At 50.5% G+C, this 18605-nt stretch overlaps 3 protein-coding genes; 1 reads left to right on the top strand and 2 right to left on the bottom strand.

Moving 5' to 3' along the window:
* Positions 1-97: 97 nt before the first annotated feature.
* FFUJ_09759 (related to glycerol-3-phosphate dehydrogenase precursor) lies at positions 98-2218 on the top strand (the record flags this gene model as incomplete). The annotated part of the gene is made up of 1 exon (XM_023568303.1): positions 98-2218. One exon carries the CDS (start codon positions 98-100, stop codon positions 2216-2218), a length of 2121 nt encoding a protein of 706 aa, XP_023435524.1.
* A 1102-nt stretch (positions 2219-3320) lies between these two features.
* FFUJ_09760 (related to a-agglutinin core protein AGA1) lies at positions 3321-4886 on the bottom strand (the record flags this gene model as incomplete). XM_023568302.1 has 2 exons in its annotated part: positions 3321-4057; positions 4154-4886. 2 exons carry the CDS (start codon positions 4884-4886, stop codon positions 3321-3323), a joined length of 1470 nt encoding a protein of 489 aa, XP_023435523.1.
* Positions 4887-14860: 9974 nt separating this feature from the next.
* Positions 14861-18074, bottom strand: FFUJ_09761 (related to Ubl-specific protease; the record flags this gene model as incomplete). XM_023568301.1 has 3 exons in its annotated part: positions 14861-17241; positions 17306-17414; positions 17469-18074. 3 exons carry the CDS (start codon positions 18072-18074, stop codon positions 14861-14863), a joined length of 3096 nt encoding a protein of 1031 aa, XP_023435522.1.
* Positions 18075-18605: the final 531 nt, after the last annotated feature.

Raw genomic sequence — 18605 nt, 5'->3', positions numbered from 1 at the left:
CATATAGTTCCTGTCCAAATACCACACCGCTTCTTTATCGCTATATCGCACCAAGTCTCTGAATAGACTATCGCTGACGCTTGAACCATTGCTACAAATGCCGGCCTTCGCAGGTGTGCCAAGAGGACTCATTCGTCGGTTTTGGCTGCCAGGCGTCGCCACTACATCTGCAGCTGTTCTCATATATAGCTACCGTCCCCGTGATTTCACTGGCCATACATCACCCGCAGTTCCGCCTCCAACCTTTGGTGCTGATGGCACTTTCAAGCTTCCTCGATTTCCTCGCGTCAGAACGCGCGAAGAGCAACTAGACCAACTCCGAGGGAGCTCACGGCCTCAATTCCAGCAATATGACATACTTGTCATTGGGGGTGGTGCCACTGGTGCTGGTGTCGCCCTCGACGCTGCTACTCGTGGCCTCAAAGTCGCTGTCGTCGAACGTGACGATTTCAGCAGCGGCACGAGCAGTAAGAGTACCAAGCTGGTTCATGGAGGTGTCCGCTATCTCGAGAAAGCCGTCTGGAACTTGGATTATAACCAGTACTTGCTCGTCAAGGAGGCTCTGAAGGAGCGCAAGTACTTCCTACAGACGGCTCCCCATCTGAGTTCTTGGCTCCCCATTATGCTGCCCCTCGATAAGTGGTGGAAAGCTCCCTATTACTGGGCCGGCACTAAGTTCTATGACTTTCTTGCCCGCAGTGAAGGCATTGAGGGGTCTTACTTTCTGACTCGAAGTAAGGCACTTGAGGCCTTCCCTATGCTTAAACCTACAGATCTGGTCGGTGCTCTCGTATACTACGACGGTGCACATAACGATTCGCGCATGAATGTTTCTATCGCAATGACCGCCGCCCTCTATGGCGCAACTGTTGTCAACCATGCTGAGGTCATAGGACTCGTAAAGAATGGTGACGGAAACCTTTGCGGCGCCATAGTCAAGGATCTCGTTTCCTTAAAGGATGGTCGACCAGCCGAGCCCATAACCGTCCGCGCAAAGGGTGTTATCAACTGTACGGGGCCTTTTACTGACTCTGTTCGAAAAATGGACGATCCAGGCTGCAAGGAAATTGTCGCCCCAGCATCTGGGGTTCATGTTATTCTCCCTGGTTATTTCAGTCCGGGAAAAATGGGATTGATCGATCCGTCGACGTCTGACGGCCGGGTCATCTTCTTCCTCCCATGGCAAGGCAACACTATCGCAGGCACCACCGATTCCCCTTCGACCATCACATCAAATCCTCTACCCGACGAGAAGTCTATCGAGTGGATCCTGAGCGAAGTCAGCCGCTACCTTTCCCCAGACATAAATGTTCGCAGAGGTGATGTCCTCGCTGCCTGGTCCGGCATTCGCCCGCTCGTCAAGGACCCCAAAGCCAAGAACACCGAGTCCCTTGTTCGAAATCATCTGATTGATATCTCCGCTTCTGGATTGTTGACTTGTGCAGGCGGGAAATGGACAACCTATAGGCAAATGGCAGAGGAGTGCGTAGACTTTGCCATTCAAGAATTTCGTCTTGAGCCCAGGCCTGTCACAGATGCGCCTCGTGTCAGCGGTACCGATCTAATTGACGATGGGGCAATATTGGATGGCAAATGTCAGACGCACAAGGTTCGTTTGGTTGGTGCCCACGGCTTTAGCCCAACACTATTCATCCCTATTATCCAGCACTTTGGGGTTGAGACTGAGGTCGCCAAACACTTGACCGAGTCCTATGGTGATCGTGCCTGGACTGTTGCCTCGCTTTGCAAGCTGACTGGCAGGCGCTTCCCCGCCCGCGGTGAACGCATCTCCCAGCTCTATCCATTTGTTGATGGCGAGATTCGATATGCTATTCGACACGAGTACGCCCAGACGGCCGTTGATGTTCTCGCTCGACGCACGCGACTGGCCTTTCTCAATGCGCAGGCCGCCCTCGAAGCCCTACCCAGAGTGATAGACATCATGGCTGAAGAGCTGAAGTGGAGCCGCCAACGAAAGGATCTCGAATGGAAAGAATGTGCGTACTATGACCAATTTCCTACTCCATCTGTGTCTGTCTCTGCCATGACTAGGTTACCGCACTCACACAAACCTTTAGCTGTTGCCTACTTAGAGTCTATGGGTTTACCGAAGCCCATGCTTACTGTGACACGTAAGCAAGTTGAGCAAGGAAAGCTTGACTTTGCCAGCTCGCTGGAATGGCAGATGTATTCACGCCACGATAAGCCGACCGACTAACGCTGAATCACCATCCAAAGAATTGTATGGCATGGTCCTGGGGTGCAGCTCAGTGGATAGCAAAATTTTGCAATGCCGACTGGGAGGATACCCCCAAGAATAAGAACAACTTGAAGGCCATCTATCGAGTTTTCCATACGGAGTACAAGACTGTCGATCGTGGAAGCTTGTTTCTGCCAGCTTCAGCTGACAATAGCTTCCACAGTGGAGTATCATAAAAGGTATGTCCTAGGATAAAGTGAAAACCCTGGCCATTAGTGAGTTCCCTTTCTGTTAGTCAAGCTTTCAATATATTCAAGGACTATTGATCCAACCAGATCCGTGTACTTGACCTGTACAAGCAAAGTTGAACACCTCATCCTCCAGTCAAAGATTGCATTTTGCTTTTAGCATGATGATTAGCCTCACATTCCAGACCTTCACAATCCGAAACTTTACTACCGTCCCGGGCTTGCTGGACTGGACTTGCCGTGATTGTAACATTCTCGCTACTGATGGCATTGGGTCATTCCTGGGGTCATACTGAAGTCTGTTTCTTCTCATGTTTGTTAGCCACGCAACAGTCAAGACAACGAGGGTTTGTTAATGTAATATGTTTTTAAGACATCAAGTCTAGATTCCCTCCTATTGAGGAAGGATGGGGGTATCATGGCTAACTAGACACAAAAGTCCTTCTCTTTATTTTCTTTGTACCCAGTCGTATTAATCCAAAATCGCAACCAAAACTGAAAGGCCGTAATCATCATCGTCAGACCGAACCACTCATGACTTTTTTTCTTTGCTGCCCGTCCAGTCGATCGTTTATCGCCTCGTGAAAATGCAGTCTCATCACCCAATCCCTTTGGATGAGTGGCCCAGTGCGTACACTCAAAGCCAAATAATCTTCAAATGAACAAAAATGAGCTTCCAAAACCCCAACCCGCGATGCAATTGAAACCAGATAACAAACGATGAACCCACCAACGCCTTGCCTGCCGTACACAACCACCTTTGTCATGATGGCCGGTGGCAATCCCATGTATGCAAAATGCCAAACTGGACCTCGTAACAATGAATATCAAACAATAAAACCGGCCTATACGCTGGCGTAAACCCCAGCACCTCAGACAGCTGTCTCCATCTTGCCCATAGATGACGAAGAGCCAACGCGGAAGACTCGCTGCAGCAAGCTATGCTTGCTACCGTTGGCTCGCCTGTAGCTGAGAGCAAAGGCATCAAGACCTTCGGTGGAGCTTATCGAATCCCGGCTTGGTGAAGCTTCACGCCTCTCGAGTTCCGCGTCCCATCCATACAAGTCTTCTATTGGAGAAGCGTACCTGAACGCTTCCGTTTCTGAACTTGTCAATGGGCACCTCATGTCCTCATTGCTGGTAGTGGGCGTGGGCAGATAATTTGACACATCAGTCATTGGCATCGAGGCGTTATCGATGCTGTTGTTTCCTGCATAGTTGGAAGATACTAATAGAGCAGGCAGATCAGGACGATATGAAGGTGTGGCGGAAGCCTGCTGGCACTGACCAGTGTACTTATTCCTCGCCGACTGCGTATTAGTTATAAGCTCCGGGGGCTTGTTCTGTCGTCTTCTCATGCGTATGTTCCTTTGCACGAGAGACGCCTTCGCACCGCTTTGAGCTGTGTCAAATTTCGCGGCCGTGCCATCGCCGAAACCACCATATTGTTGGAGGTCAGGGTTGTGGTACCAACCATCATCCGCTGCATTCGAGTTGCTGTGCAGTGGGTGGTCATAATACGAGCCCTCAGCCTCAAGAGCTTCTTGAGAAATCTCACGAGTCCAATAGGCTTCATCGGATGATTCGGGCAATGACACGACCTGTGACCCTCATAAGGAGTCGTGATGCATATGATATCCCTCAGGTGGGGGAGGATGAGATGAAGTAGGGGCGGAGCGTGTTCGTGAGCTCTTGCGATTGAAACCCAATTTGGCGCCCATCTTCTTCCAACCCTTATTGTGAGCAGCCACAGCACGTTGAAGACCCCCGGGGGAAGTTGTAAAAGCCCATTCGGAAGTAGGCGGTGTGGTTGGGGGAGTCATGGGCTCCATACCAGGAGTCGAATTACAGTCGCTGTCGTCAGTCAGGGACTCTGGGTCAGTATGATGCATGGAATTCATTGAGCGGACGGGCGCACCCATTCGGGTGTTACTGTTTGAGGAACGGCGAGACCCGCGTCCATGCTCGTCGACGGGTCCATCGAGCTGCATGGGAGCGACAGATTGGAGAAAAGGTAAAAGTAATGAATCGTTCATCAGTTCATAGAGGATCCGGCCGGCCTCGTCCAACTGTGCGGGGTGAGGGGGGATTGGGCCGCAAGGAAGGCCGAGCAGCTGATCGCGGATACGGGCCGGGAGATTGACCTCTCGAGGCGCACAAGGAATGATGTAAACCTGCATAAGCTTTTCCCACAAAATACAGACACGGTCATTGGTCTCTTGGGCGCGGTTCGGGTTGTTGGTAATCATCTCGTTGTAAAAGGCGGCGTACCGTTGGGAGTCGAGCGTGAATTCGAGACTCTCCATGCAGTGGTTTTGCGAGAGGTAGGCCATGAACGCGCTGAGGGTCCATGGTGGCGACGCAACATCGAGAAGAATTTCTGTGAGAGATGGTGGCCGAGAACCTATTGTGCCGTTTGGTGTCGAGGTTCCAGACATAAACGCCTCGCTGACAGGCCTTGACACAGGCGAATCGACGTCGAAGATGTCCTCGAAGGCCGAAGAAGGTTGAGGGGATGGCGGAGGTATGTGGCATCCGTGGCATTCGAGAGATTGCCTCCGTGAGCGTGATACGCCCATCATTCTATGGTCAGGAACGCTTCTCTGCGTCCCAGGCCGAGTAGTAGAGTAGTCAAAGATCAAATATGGAAATGGACCAGGTCTTGAAGCGTTTCTAAGGGAGGGGACCAGGTCAAGTAATAAGAGCGACACCAAGTGGGGACTGTATATCTGACGCAGTAAGATTGACCCAGATGCTCATATGGTACAGAAGGAAGAGGCGTCGGGTCTAGAAGTAGGCTACCGCAGGAACGATAAGGCCATAAAGGACAAATTATGCTGTGAACTTGTCGATGATAATCACAGAGTGGACAGGCAGGGAACGGCCGCAGTGGTGACGATAGATATGCGGCGTAAGATGGCTTGTTGTGGCGCCAATTTGTGCCACAAGAAGAGGGTGCACAATGAAGACCACGAAGCGAGAGATAGGATTTAGAGATTGCCAAGGTCGGGGGTCAAGGATCGCAGAAAAGGAATCAAAGTCGGAAACCCTAACGGACAGGACAGGTAGTGTAATTGGTGATCGGACGTGATCACAAACAAGTCCGCCTGGAGGCTGTAGATGTGACGTTTCGAGGGCAATCAATCCCAAAGCGGAGATGGCGCAAGACAGGGTCGAGGCCGTCGAGGTTGCTGGGTGGTCCCTAAGGATTGGAATGTGAGGGTAGTTGGAGCGGCGAGCCGGCGAATGTCGTCGTAGACGGATTGCGGATGGTGACCTGTGCCAGAGGGCTTGGCGAAGGCCGGGCAGAGAAGAACAGGAGTAGGAGACGGACGAAGGCGACGAGAGTTCGACGGTGCGCAGCCGGCCGTGAGTCTATCGGGAAGACAGGTGGACGTCTAGAGCGAAAGAGTGATTGGGTTTGGGCGAGAGGCAGTTTTGAATACAACAGTAGGAATGCGGACCTGGGGGACCTGAAGTGTAATAAAGGTCGAGACCCCAGTTATACTGTAGAGTAGGCTGTGGGCTGTGGAGGTGAGAGGACGAGTGAGGGACCGTGGGCGCGGCGGGCGTATGAGCGGCGTTGGAGGAGCGCTAAAGTTCAGTCGAGGCGGCAGATCTGCTGGTTGGTTGGCTGGCTTGTTAGTTTGGTCTGGTCTGGTGGTATTGGGTTTTGGGGATCTTTGTCATGAAAAGGAGGGGAAGGGAGCTTACAGATGAAACAGGACAGGTGCCTGGTATGCTAATTGTGCTTATAGGAGTATCGTGTTCGAGATTCAGATCAATGGCGAAAAAAGAGCGTGCCCTGCGTGCGTCTCGATGTCGATGTGAGTGACGAATTATAAGGAAAAGTCCGATAACGTCGTGTTGTGTGTGTCGTCACCTGCGAAACAAAACTGTGCACCAGAAAAAGGAAGGCGATTAGAGCGGGCGATGAATGGGGCTGGGGCTGGGCCTGTCTTAAAGAGAAAGCTCCTGACAAGAATTTGCCTTTTTCCCTCAATTCTCTCTTTTTGTCTTCGCTTGGTCTTGGTTAGTTTTCTTTTTTTTTTTTTTTTTTTGGCCCTTCCTCTCTCTCTCTGTCTCTCTCTGGAACAGCTTGGGCTACTAGTGAGGGATGAGGAGCCAGACGGGGACAGAACACTACCCAGGGTGGAGAGGTTGATGTGGAGATGCAGGACAAGAAACTGAAAGAGGCCGGGATAGAACCTAAGGGCGGACTGAACGAGGGGGGTGTGCTTAGCAAGCACGACGTCAATCGACGCCAGTAGAGTACATACCAAGCGGAGGGAGCGAAACCCAACGCAACGCAACCAAACCAACGATCGGGAGACCCAAAGAATTATCTGCAGAATTAGCACTGGGATCCCCCGTTATTAACTGAGAGAGCAAATGTTTTGAGTCTCATTCACTGAAGGAGATTACATGTATGAATCAATTCGGCCAATGGTGACTGGAGTACACGCAGAAGCACAGAGTGTTTGAGGTACCGTCTCCTGTCTGTGCCTGTTACGGTTGCGACACACACCAGTCGAGTTACAGCGAAGAAAAAAACCGAGCCTGGCATGACGGGATCAACGAGAGCCAAACATATGACAGAGACAACCAGGGGCGGGGCTGGGGGCGACGAGACAGGCCACTCCAATTGGACCTCAGGTAGGTGGGCAAAGGTACATACCGACCCTAGGTACCCTTAGGTAAATGGAAGCCGACAAAGGTGAGGTCGGGTGAGCTTAGGTGGCGACGACGACGAAATGGAAGGTGCAAGGAAGGGCGGGGACCACTCAGCACTCACCACAAGGCCATATTGGGCCCGGGCCCTGTCAGAAACCAATGGCAAGCGCCCCTTACAGCCCAAAGCCACCTACTGTTGGACTTGGACTGCCCCAGTGCCCCCAGGGTAGGCCTCCACTTGTGTACTAGGACAATGGAGCTTCACTCACCTCACATACCCCTGTTCGCATCGCATCGCATCGCATCGCGTCGCATCGCCACGACTGGACGAATGCCGCTGACAAGGGGTCACCTATCGTACCTACATACCTGTATGTATGTAAGTACCTTATACAGGATTGCCCAGTTGTCCATGGCTAGGCCTAGGGCAAGGTACTACAGTTGAAGAGAAGAAGGCTTTTAGAAGCAATTTGTCTACTTCTTTTTTCTTCTGTACTCCTCACCTTGATCGTTGAATAGGGGTCCAGCTTAAACATATTCTCCTGGTTGGCGTGGGGTAGGCACGTAGTCTAAGTAGTTCCTAGGGCACATCCATACCTAGGTGCTACCTAAGTTAATGTGTTAAGGCGTCTTCCGGTTGTTCCAATTCCTTTCTTTCTATATATGGAATACTATTGTTTATTGGAATCAGTAGACTGCACCGCCTCGTAACTGAGTTAGTAAAGCGCTACGAGCCGTTGTGAAGTGTGATCCAGAGAGCCCAAGAGGCGCTTTCGAAGCAGCATCGATAACCAACGACCAACGACCTGCCAGACATACCCCTTGATAACCTGACACGCGCAAGAGAGTTAGAGAAAGTCCCCTGATTCAGGCACGTGGCTGGCTGAATAGAGCAAGGCTCATGAAATTAAAAACAAGCGGCCACGAAAAGTAAAGAAGAAAACGACTCTTCTAACCCAAGTTACGGACAACGCCGAAGGCTACTTGAGCTGAGATCAGAATTATGTAAGTCGCGTGGGGACAGTGAGGCTCGAGCACGGGACGAGGGGACTGAGTGTGGCAAATTAGTCGGCAGAGCGTGACGAAGTGGCACTAAATATGACGGCGGGTGGAACGGATGGTCCAAAGGGAGCAACGCACAAGGCAATTCCTAACCACCTGCCTACCTACGCTCGGGGAGCGAGAAAACTCAAGACTTGAAAAGAGGGTGCTAAAATAAACTCAGTAAAGAGTCCCCTAAACTGAGGCTAAATTACCTAAATATTTTTATCATTTAGCGTCATGGTCATGACTTTTCTTTTCTCCTCTGGCCTACCTACATATGACTGACGGTGAAGTGCCGTGCCGCGTGCAATACAATGTAACGGGTGATGACCTGGCTCCTTAAGGGCCAGGCTTAACCATCATCGACAGGAACACGGTTTGGTCACACTCCACTGAGGAGATGTAAACATATGTACCGACTAGCATGTCTGTAAACTTGCTGTCTTGGTCATCCCATCCGTCAGATCAGATCAGACAGACACCCCAGACACCCTAGACACCCTGATCGATATGGAATCACGCTAGAAGGTTAGGAAGGGCAGAATTGTGGCTAATGGTGGAGGCTCAATGGGGCCTCTGTCTGCCAAGTTATGTTTGTTTGCTCGTTTGTGTGTCTGTTTCCTTCTTTATCACCTTTGCTCTCTGATCTCTTGGTGGTCTATTCTCGACCCTCACCTAACCCATTAGCTGTTGCCATCTCGATCGCAGTGGTCGGTCATTCAGGTCAATTAGCTCTGCCAGAACATGATAACAGAGGCAAACACAGCGCAGCGCGACACACATAACACGCCATCGCAAAGCAGCGTGGGGACAATACATGTTAACGAGCCAATGGTGGCCGGTTTCCCCGCACGCTCTCACCTCCAATTGCCCTCTGTGACGGAATGAAGGGATCGATCGGTGGTTCTTGCGAGAAGAATGTGTGCTGTATCATTAAAGGTAAATAAATGTGGCGTGTTCAATCGCCTCCTTTCGCTACGATAGTCAAAGGTATTCATTACCCTTTGAGCTCAAAGGCTCGATCCGAGGATCACCATGCAATAACGGGAGATTTACACCCCAACGTCAGTTAATTAGCCCTAGCCGTGAGTGATCAGTGATGTCCTCCGACCCGACCCAATTTAATCCAATGAATGAAGGAATGAGTGGGCAACCAAAAACCAAGGCGGGATCGTCATCGACGGGGTCTCGTCTCTCGCTCTCTTGGGCTTGGCCTTGACCCGACTGGTTTGGGTAGCCGGCATCGACTTTTGCGTCACAAATGCCTCTCAATATCAAGTTCGTGACGTCGGAAGGAGTTTATAGTCTACAGCGCAATGCACACATCAGATGCGTTGCATTGGATGTCTTGTTAATACCGAAAGAGTGTTGTGCAGATTGCCTTGCCTCGAAACTGAATGTGTGTGATCAGTGACGAACAACAAACAACCTGAGTATCAACCACTGCATCAGATACTTGTAAAGACCCCTCAAATGGCTGATGGTCTTTGTTTTTGCTGACTGAAAGTCGATGACCTCTTGGCAGCGATTTACTGCCTTGTTATCAACCGCCGCCTTCCCAAACAGACCTCGAGGTACTAATTTGGATCCTCAAGCCCTCTCACAAAATCAATCAAATGCCGTCCTTTAGGTACCTAGGTAGTTAGTAGGTAGGTATGTACCATGCGCCCATCCTGAGCCTCTAATTCAGTGGAGTGTCCCACTCCCAGAGCCCCTGCAGCGGAGCGATGGCCTTGTGACTGGGCCTTCAACCCTGAAACTCATCTTGGCTTTGGCGCTAGAGAGCAGTAGCTCGGCCGATCGCGATGATAACATCCTGCTGTCCCTATTGGCCGCGTCAAGAATTATACAGCACGGTGCGAGGAAAGGGAACAGGACTTCTCCAAGCTCTCGTCCCGTAGCGCTCTAGGCACTCCCAACTCCTCCAAGGTATATACATTGTAACTAGGGAGTATGGTTATTTATCAATTTGTCTTCACAGCCGGTCTTGTTACCGACCTTTGGGTATTTTCAAGAAGCGGGCGCCATCCTGCCCAGCCGCCCGGGTTTGCTACGCGTTTCTGATTACCACAGCGACATCTCAGTCGGTCGCGCTGGATACATGGCACATTGTGATGGCATGAGTGTGATTTGTTGGCCCCTGGTCAAAGGGCGAAAGGTCGGTGAATGTTCCAACGCGACCCCTGGGTTCCTTAATCTAGATAGGTTTCGGTAGGTCAGAACCTCCCCCTCATATTGGAGGCGGGGAAAGATGCCGAATCGCCTAGAAGAGCCGCAAACTGCGAGTTGCTGGATTCATACGGCTCTCCTTGTGCAGCAAGGTGACCAATTGACATTGCGCGATGGCTCAGGTCGAGAGAATAAACGCCATGAATAGCCGCGCCTAGGCGAACCATTGCGGCGTGAGATGGACTGAGGCTTCAAATCGAACAAGTATTAGCAATAGAATGCATCTAATCCTTGCAGCCTTGTCCCAAATGCTTCTTTTCCATCACCTTGTGTATCATATTCCCAGGAGACCGAGAAGTCTCTGTTTTCAGTAATGACTGCAGGTTAGGCAGTGAGTATAGAACCTGAACTATATTCGAATATCAAGAGTTGACACTGGGGATATCGAAATGCAAGATGTCGAATCGTGACCGTGTTTCCCCTACTTTGATCAGGTACCTTAACTGCCAAGACTCGAATTGCGGCACTGAGTCAATTGCAGGGCATCGGGATTCTATCTCCGCACACCCTGAGCCTCTTCTCTCAAGTACTCATTCATACATATCTCGTTACTGGACCGGCATTCGTCAGTGGAGTTTTGACCCAACCAACGAATCTAACCACATTGTGGCGCCATATGATTGCGGAGCTTGTCCTCAAGTCTAGGCCAACAAAGGTCGGTTGAGTTCTCAACGCAAGCAAGAGCAAGGTGTGGTGTTGATGGCTGGTTACGCATGCTGATGGATGGATGACAGCATTGGCTGGCGATCATGATGACAGTGATTCACGCCTACATACCGACGCCAAATTCTTGTACAATGAGAAGGCTCCAGCTGTGTTGGCCGTGATTGGCCTTGCCCTCTGATGGGTGACATCTCTGAGGGACAAGAAAGAATGTGGAGGGATCCATTGGAATGGGCCACGCCTTCATTCTGCTCATTCCCATCATTCAAACGGTTTTTTGCAGGTCTACTAACCTCGTTGGGGGCATGGCACAGGGCTGAGACTTTATTTTGCAAACAGACTGATGCTGTAGGTGTTGGTGTTGATATTCAAGTCTTGCCCCTATCATTGCATTGCCTCTTGATGCTCGCCATAAGTAGGTAATTATTGATTATCGGTAGAGGTGAGCATAAGCCGCCATCGACAACACACCCAGGCAGCCACAGTTTACGAGTGGACATATTGACACTGACAAATGTTCTCGTAAAGATCAAAACCGAGTGCGTGTACTACACTACGATTGTATCCAATACTCAATACTGCAGGCTGCCGAGATCGAGAACTACTATACCTACCTATGGTGCAATGCTACATATGTACGCCAGGGTTTCGGGTAATACAGGAAGCCATGTTTTACAGCAGGACAGTACGGCACACGAGTTCTTTCAACGATGTCGTACTAGTTAGTTGGTTGTGGTCAACAGCCATGGATGGATGGAACGAGGCCAAAGAAACAGGGTCCCTGAACAAACAAACATCAGGTAAGGAGCAGAAGCACGAGCCATGACAACAACGAAATCATCAGGCGAATCCGTGACTATTAACTTATAATGCCAACCAAATGAGGAGATGCTATGCTTCTCTTAGCCAGGGCCTGAAGCTGTTTGTTTGTTTGTTGGTGGCTGTGGCTGGGCCAAGCTGGCTTATTCTGGAAGCCTTCCCGTGCTGGAATCCTTCTAGAAACATTTTGTGATTAGGTACTAATGTATGGAGTACTCCAGCTTCCGTTTTATTTCGCTCTGGAAGCCTTCCTAATTGGACCAAACCCATCCTGGAGGCTGGAGTATCCGTTTACGTTTACACGAACCACACCTCACTACCCACCTTCCATGGGGTACCCTTGGATTGGATGGGGAGTGGCCTAGAGTGTCACCACTCATCAACTCCAACCGGCCTCGCCGTGTCTCCATCTATCATCACCAAGTCCAACGAAACACATCGCACGCACCCGACCCGAGGAAGAAGGGTGAGCCCACGATCTCGTTGTCGCCCCGGCAGAGTTAGACCCAGATCCAGCCAATACCGCAACCCTCCGCTACTCTCCCTTCTCGGCGCGTTCCAGAAGACTTTTTCGAAGCTCCAAAGAAAAGCTTTTATTGAAACTATCGATTTTCCTCGCAGTACGTCTCCAGTTTTGCAGCCAGACCATCCGTGTCAGGAAGCTTCTGCCGCTGCAACGGCCCGGAACTTGCTTGACACAGGCATCTCGCACCCAAGCTGGAGTCATGAGTCGGAACCCTGCCTACAGGCATCAGAAGAGGATGCCGTTGGCGCCATCGTCTCTTCAAGAGTCATATCGCATCGCATCACATTGTTGACATACAGGCTAGACGCGGTGTGATGCCTTGCAAAGCCGCTATGCAATACGATGCAATGCCCCCCACAGCGCGCAGCCCAGTAAGCGGACGACGCCGTGTATATTTGCGACATTTAACATGGTGTTGTATCCCTGGCGTCTCTAGTTCTTTCCAAGATCGGTCCGCATCGGTAGAAGGATCGTGAAAGGAATCAACGATGACCGTACGGACCAACTCCGTAGCCTGCCTACACAGAGTCGCTACCGGTAGTTGTGGACGCGATGCAATACTCATAAGTTCAATCCAACGGGCGGTAGAAGTTGACGGAGGTAACATCGTTTCGCATTGCCCCTGTTGGCAAAGTACACATCGTTTCATTCGGGACACAGACAGGTGTCTAATTTATCGAAGTCTGGTTCGTCTACTGCAGACCGAACGAACATGAAGCTTTTGCCTTCAGCTCATTTTATCTTCGACTATACACCAGAACCGGCCATCGTCACTGACTTGGGGCGTGGATATTAACGGGCCTATCTCTCGATCCGCCTCTTTCTGGTGCGGTGCATTGCCTGTGGCAAAACCGCTTCCACATATTGAATAGTGCCCTGCAGCTGAGGGCGCCTATTAGTGTTGGCGTACCGTGGCCATGGATGTGATACCTACCTTATTTCAAATGGCCCGGAGTTCCTGAGCCAGCCTGCCAACTCAACAAGCACACACGCCAATCTGCAGACAATTGTCTTTGCTCTTTTTGCATGGGCCTCGGAAATGTGAAGGTTTTTGGGCTTGGTGGAACGTCGAAGTTATCGGCTCTATGTACTCGAACGGCCCTGGCAGACCTGGCCTTTCTTTGTCGGAATCGGTTTGCCGCAGTCTTTGTAGAATCCCATTGCCAAGCTTTCCCAAGAGTCTCCATGAGTCCTATGCGAGCCACCAACAAATGCCAAGCCTTCTCTGACCTCTCTTCCGCTATTGTGAACAAAGGCCGGCGGTTGGTCAGATGTCAGCACTTCACACAGAATCCTTTCTGTTGGAATCGAACTGTCTCTCTAACAGAATACCTGAGCTGTCCTCGTTTCGAAGGCCATCAAGGTGGACAGTGTGTCTGGGCTGTGGCTGAATGAAGGTTCTGTTCTTCTTGGTAGTGTCCAAGCGCTTGGGTTTGCTTTCTTGCCTATAGCCATACCGGGTTGAGCGAACCACCAAGTTTTGCTACATTTATCCTTCCAATCCAATCAATTATGGAGGCGTCGTCTCAATCGCCTACTGTTGACGCATGGTTGGGCTACGAGAAATTCCAACTAATTGATCGTCTAAGCGAAGGGTCAGATGGTGATAGCGAAACTTATTGATGGCCGACCTCGGCGTAATAGAACAGTAAGAGGGGACGAGACGAGAGCATATGATACAACACGACACGACTTTGATCCCAGTACATCTAGAGGCCCACGCGTCGCCCACTTGGCCTGTGGTGCTGTGGGGGATGGCATCACAGACCCGTTGTTCTGTTGTCTCTGATGCTCGTTTATCCGAGCTCGCTCGCTCGCTTATGGCTGACGAGTTAGCAGCTGTACGTAAGGGAATGACACGCCAATGGTTCAGAAATCTGCGTGATCGTCACCTTCGTTACGTAGTTCATGGCTTGCGCTTCTCTCTCGAGAATGCCCAAAGCGCCCAGAACCCATCATCTCTTGTCTTCTTGGGGTCGGGATTATTTACATGCCACTCACAGCATGACCCGGTTGCTGTCCGTGGCAGACCAGAGGTTAACATGGGGAAAATTGGGACAACACGCAAATATAAGCCTCGTAAGCAAAGAAGTCTAGAATGTTATTCATGTTTACATACAATCATAAGAAACACCCAGGCTTATCATGGGCTAGGCACCTTGCCGAGCATGCTTCATGATACAGAGCAGAGAAAATTGGCTATTGAGAATTGTATTTATGTACTTATTCATCCAGCACTGCGGCAGGGCTAGACCAACAGTCGTTCCTTCGTGGATCAGATAGTAACTATAACTCCGACAATGAATGCAATGCAATGGTATCTCGCCCGAAACACTTTTCTCCGGTACTTTCTCTGCCTGAACGCCTTGTACAAAAAAGCTATGCCTGTCCCTTCCATAAGCCATGATAAAGTAGTCTGTATTTGATAAGTGCTATCCGATACGTGGTATTAGAATCCTAGTAAACTCGGAGGTCGAACTCGTTTGTAAACCCGCCGTTGAGAAGCATGCAAGCGATGCGAATACGTTGAGTGGGCATGTCGTCAGCAGTGTATGCCTCAATAGGACTAATGCCCAAGGAGAGGCACATAGCGTTGGTGATAGTATGAACACCGCAGTCATGGCCGTTGTTCTGTAGAGGAGCCTCGTGGAGAATGGTCTTCCATTCATCCTCAACGAACTTCTCCTCCAAAATGTCTCGGATCCACGCCATGGCACGCGCGGTGTAAGAACGGTTGCCGCCTGCATTGATCGAGTCCATGTGGGCAACAGTTCGCTTGGAGGGACGAATAACGAGCAATGTCCAGTGGGAATGCTCGCAAATGGGCAAGAGAATAGTGTCAATGTCGAGAAAATTTCGTTTCTCGATGCCATATCGGCGCAGTGTCCTCTGGGTATTGCCGGTGCCCTGATCTTGAAGACGTTTGAAAAAGAACGAGCCCGGAGTCCAGATCTTGCGAGTGTTCCGCTTGACATCCTTAATGCCGGCAGCTGAGTTGATAGCTCGATCGAGCCAGACAAGAGACGCGTTGACAATTTCGTCGTTTAGCCATTCAGTTGAGGACACGATCTTGGCAAAGTCGTGTTTTCGCAGGTCGACACCCTCGGCAGACTTCGCAAGGCTCGTGGACGACGCAGCATTGAGTGTGTTCATTGCCCTTGTGTGCCATTCCGGTGAGACTGGTGCAACGAATGTCTGATTAGGCTCGCGAAGTCCTCCAGATCGAGCGAGGCGTTGCTCACGCTCTTTCCGAGCCCTCTCCTCCGCCTCACGCTGCGCTGCCTCAGCAGCCAAACGAGCCTCTTCAGCAGCTTTTTGAGTGGCCTCTTGGACTTGATGGTCAATTCCGGCCTTTGAGTCGTCGCTGATCTGGAGATCGAGGGAGGGAAGCTCAAATATCTCTCTGATACGCGTATGAAAGTCACGTCCATCGTGCTCTTCTAAACGACGACGGCGGAGACATTCATCAATGCTAAAAGGATTGAATGCGGTCTTTTTGGGTGGCTCCTCGGAGGGAGCAGGTGGTATGTTGAGCCATCCACGGGTCCAATGAGGGCGTTGCTCCTGAAATGCCTGGGTCGGAGGAATGACCTCTCCCGTTTCCTTGTCGTAGTCAATCTGCTTGGGTACATCTAGACCCAGATGTGTTCTTGGTTTCGGGCTGATGGTATCGTCCGTAAAGCGTACAACCTTGGGTCGATATGTTACGCGAAGACGCTTGGGCGTGACCTTTGATGGATGCTTTCGTCGATTCCGAAGAATAGATCGGAGAGTTCCGGTTTCATTTGAGGTAAGAGGAACCTTGGGAGTGAAGTCGGTGATGTATTTGGTCTTTAGGGCTTGATGTTCGTTGCTTTCCTCATAAAATGTTTGGCGATAATCTGCGGGTGTTATCCGCTTGATCTTCTCATGAGCAAACCCAGCGCGAAGAAAGTCTGTTTTGTAGTAGTGAGGGCGAGGGACATCAGGGCGAGGAAACGATGGCACTGGTTCAGGCAGAGTAGCCTGAACGGCGGGTTTTGTAGCTGCTGCCTCAGTGGGTGAAGCAGTCTGTTCATCAGGTTTTTTGCCGATTCGCTCCTTAAGCTCATCGGATTCAGGAAATGATCCTGGCAATAAGAAACGTGTCTCGAGGTCAGTTCGTGGTGGGGTAGGGAACATGTCCTGTAGCTTGCCACGATACTCTTCAGAGTCGACATAGCTTGGGGCAGGAAGGTTGCGAAGGATAGCCTTAATATCAAGCACAACTCGATCCAGGAATGCCTGTGAAACGTTCCAGTAATCTTCCCCATACTTCTTGAGGATATTGTTGCAAACAACAGGAAGCGCGGGACCAGATAGAAAGTGCTTCATCGATTCGAGGTGTGCGGCGAACTCTGCAGAGAGTCCGTAATCAAGAACAGGAGGAACAAATTCATTGCTGTCCCGAATTTTGACGATAACACCGATTTCGTAGATTCTGTTCAGGTAGTCATAAATCCTCTGCAGTTGCAAAGTGAAGATATCGTAAAAGTCATGGTTGAATGCCTCATAACGATTGATGGCATCGACTATGTCGGTGCTCAGTGGTGCCAGGTCTTTGTTTGCTTCCTGTCGGGCTCCTTGCTCAAGGCATTCCCAGACTGTCATCAAGGACTTGGCGAAGTACTTATAGTCAGCCAGCAATGCGGTAAGGCCATCTTGGTCGATCCAGCGGAGCCCAGCACTCTGCCTGGGAGCGCTTGTGTTGGAGACCGCGTTGTCGTCACAACTGGTGCTAATCTTAACACGCTTGTTGCTGACTTGGTTTTCACTCAAGTAAGAGCGACATTCTGCAATTTGATAGGACTGAGGTCGTACTAGTGACGAATTAGAACACAAAGAAAATAAAACTTTCAATGTCATGGAGAGGTTGAAACTTACGGATTCTGGTGATCGTCTCACCAATGCCTGTGAAGGCCGAATAGAGGCTAGATATCATCCTGGTGATAGATCTGGCGCCCGTTGTGATTCCGAGCATGCGGCAAGAGGTCTGCGGTATCGGGTGAGTAAGGGCAAGCATGCAAATAACAAGAGAGGCGCTTACATGGGCCTGTTGGCCAGATTTCTTGTTAGGAACAGTCTCTCCTTGGCGAAGAGTAACAATAGGGGTGGAAGTGTCAGTAACACCGATTTGTGCGGCAACAAGGTCGATCTCAGTATCTTCGGCGCGACGCTTGCGTGTCTGTATGCCATCGACAACAACAAGGTTGGGGTCAGAGATGGAGATAGAGGTCGTAGAAGTTTTGGGTGTAGGTGTGCTGAGGCCCCCGTCATTTGTGTTGACAGTTTCGGCCTGTGGTTTGTGTCGGGGTTTTTGGTTACTGTAACGATTAAGATTGGGGGGAGACTCTGTGTCAATAAATCTTTGGCGAAGAACGGGATCTTGAAAAACCTCGCGGCGCGGAAGTGGTGAGTCGATCAAAAGACGCGCAGTAGGTCGCCTGATCTGCCTGGGAGGAGTAACAAACTCAATCTTTGGCGAAGGCAGGGAGACTTGAACCTGGGTAGTTGCTTTAGACTTAGAGATTATCTGTAGCTGCTGCCGCTCCCGTCGCCTTTCGGCAGCTTTCACGATATGCCAAGGCACGTAGCTTCCCTTTTGATTAGCGGACTGGTGGACCGAAATGCGCGATTCAAGCGAGAAAGACATGACGAGCGAAATAATTGGTTTCAAGTGAAATGCAGAAAGAAAGGGCAATGTGGAACTTGGTCCAGACGAAGCAGTAGCGTTCGTGAAAGAAGAAAAGTGAAGTGAAGCGCAGTTGAAGTGAATGAAGTGGAGTGGTGGAATGAAGTTATCGCGATCCAGTTGGAAACCGAGGAAAGAAGTAAACAGCCGACAGGGAAATGCAATGTCAACAAAGCAACCTGGGCTACCAGCAACGTGCTGTTGTTGTATTGTATCGCAGTGACAATGAAGCAGAAGCAAACCGTGGTGCAGGTGCCAGCAAGTGTCAAGCAGTGTCGAGCAGTGTCAAGTGTGAAGTATAAGCGGTGAATCGAAAGAAATCGGGAAGCTGCGAAGCCAATGCGAAATTGTCCTTACAAGAATCGAAGTTACGAACGTGTCAAAATGAAGCTGATCGAAGCTGCAGTTGATGTTGATGGTTGAGGGAGGAAAGGAGGAGGAGGGTTTGAGTCGAAGAATCGAGTTCGTTTTCTACCACGCAAGATCACTCGA

Source organism: Fusarium fujikuroi, chromosome FFUJ_chr09 (assembly GCF_900079805.1).
Source record: "Fusarium fujikuroi IMI 58289 draft genome, chromosome FFUJ_chr09".
NCBI lineage: Eukaryota > Fungi > Ascomycota > Sordariomycetes > Hypocreales > Nectriaceae > Fusarium > Fusarium fujikuroi.
This window is presented reverse-complemented; position numbering and strand designations above follow the sequence as displayed.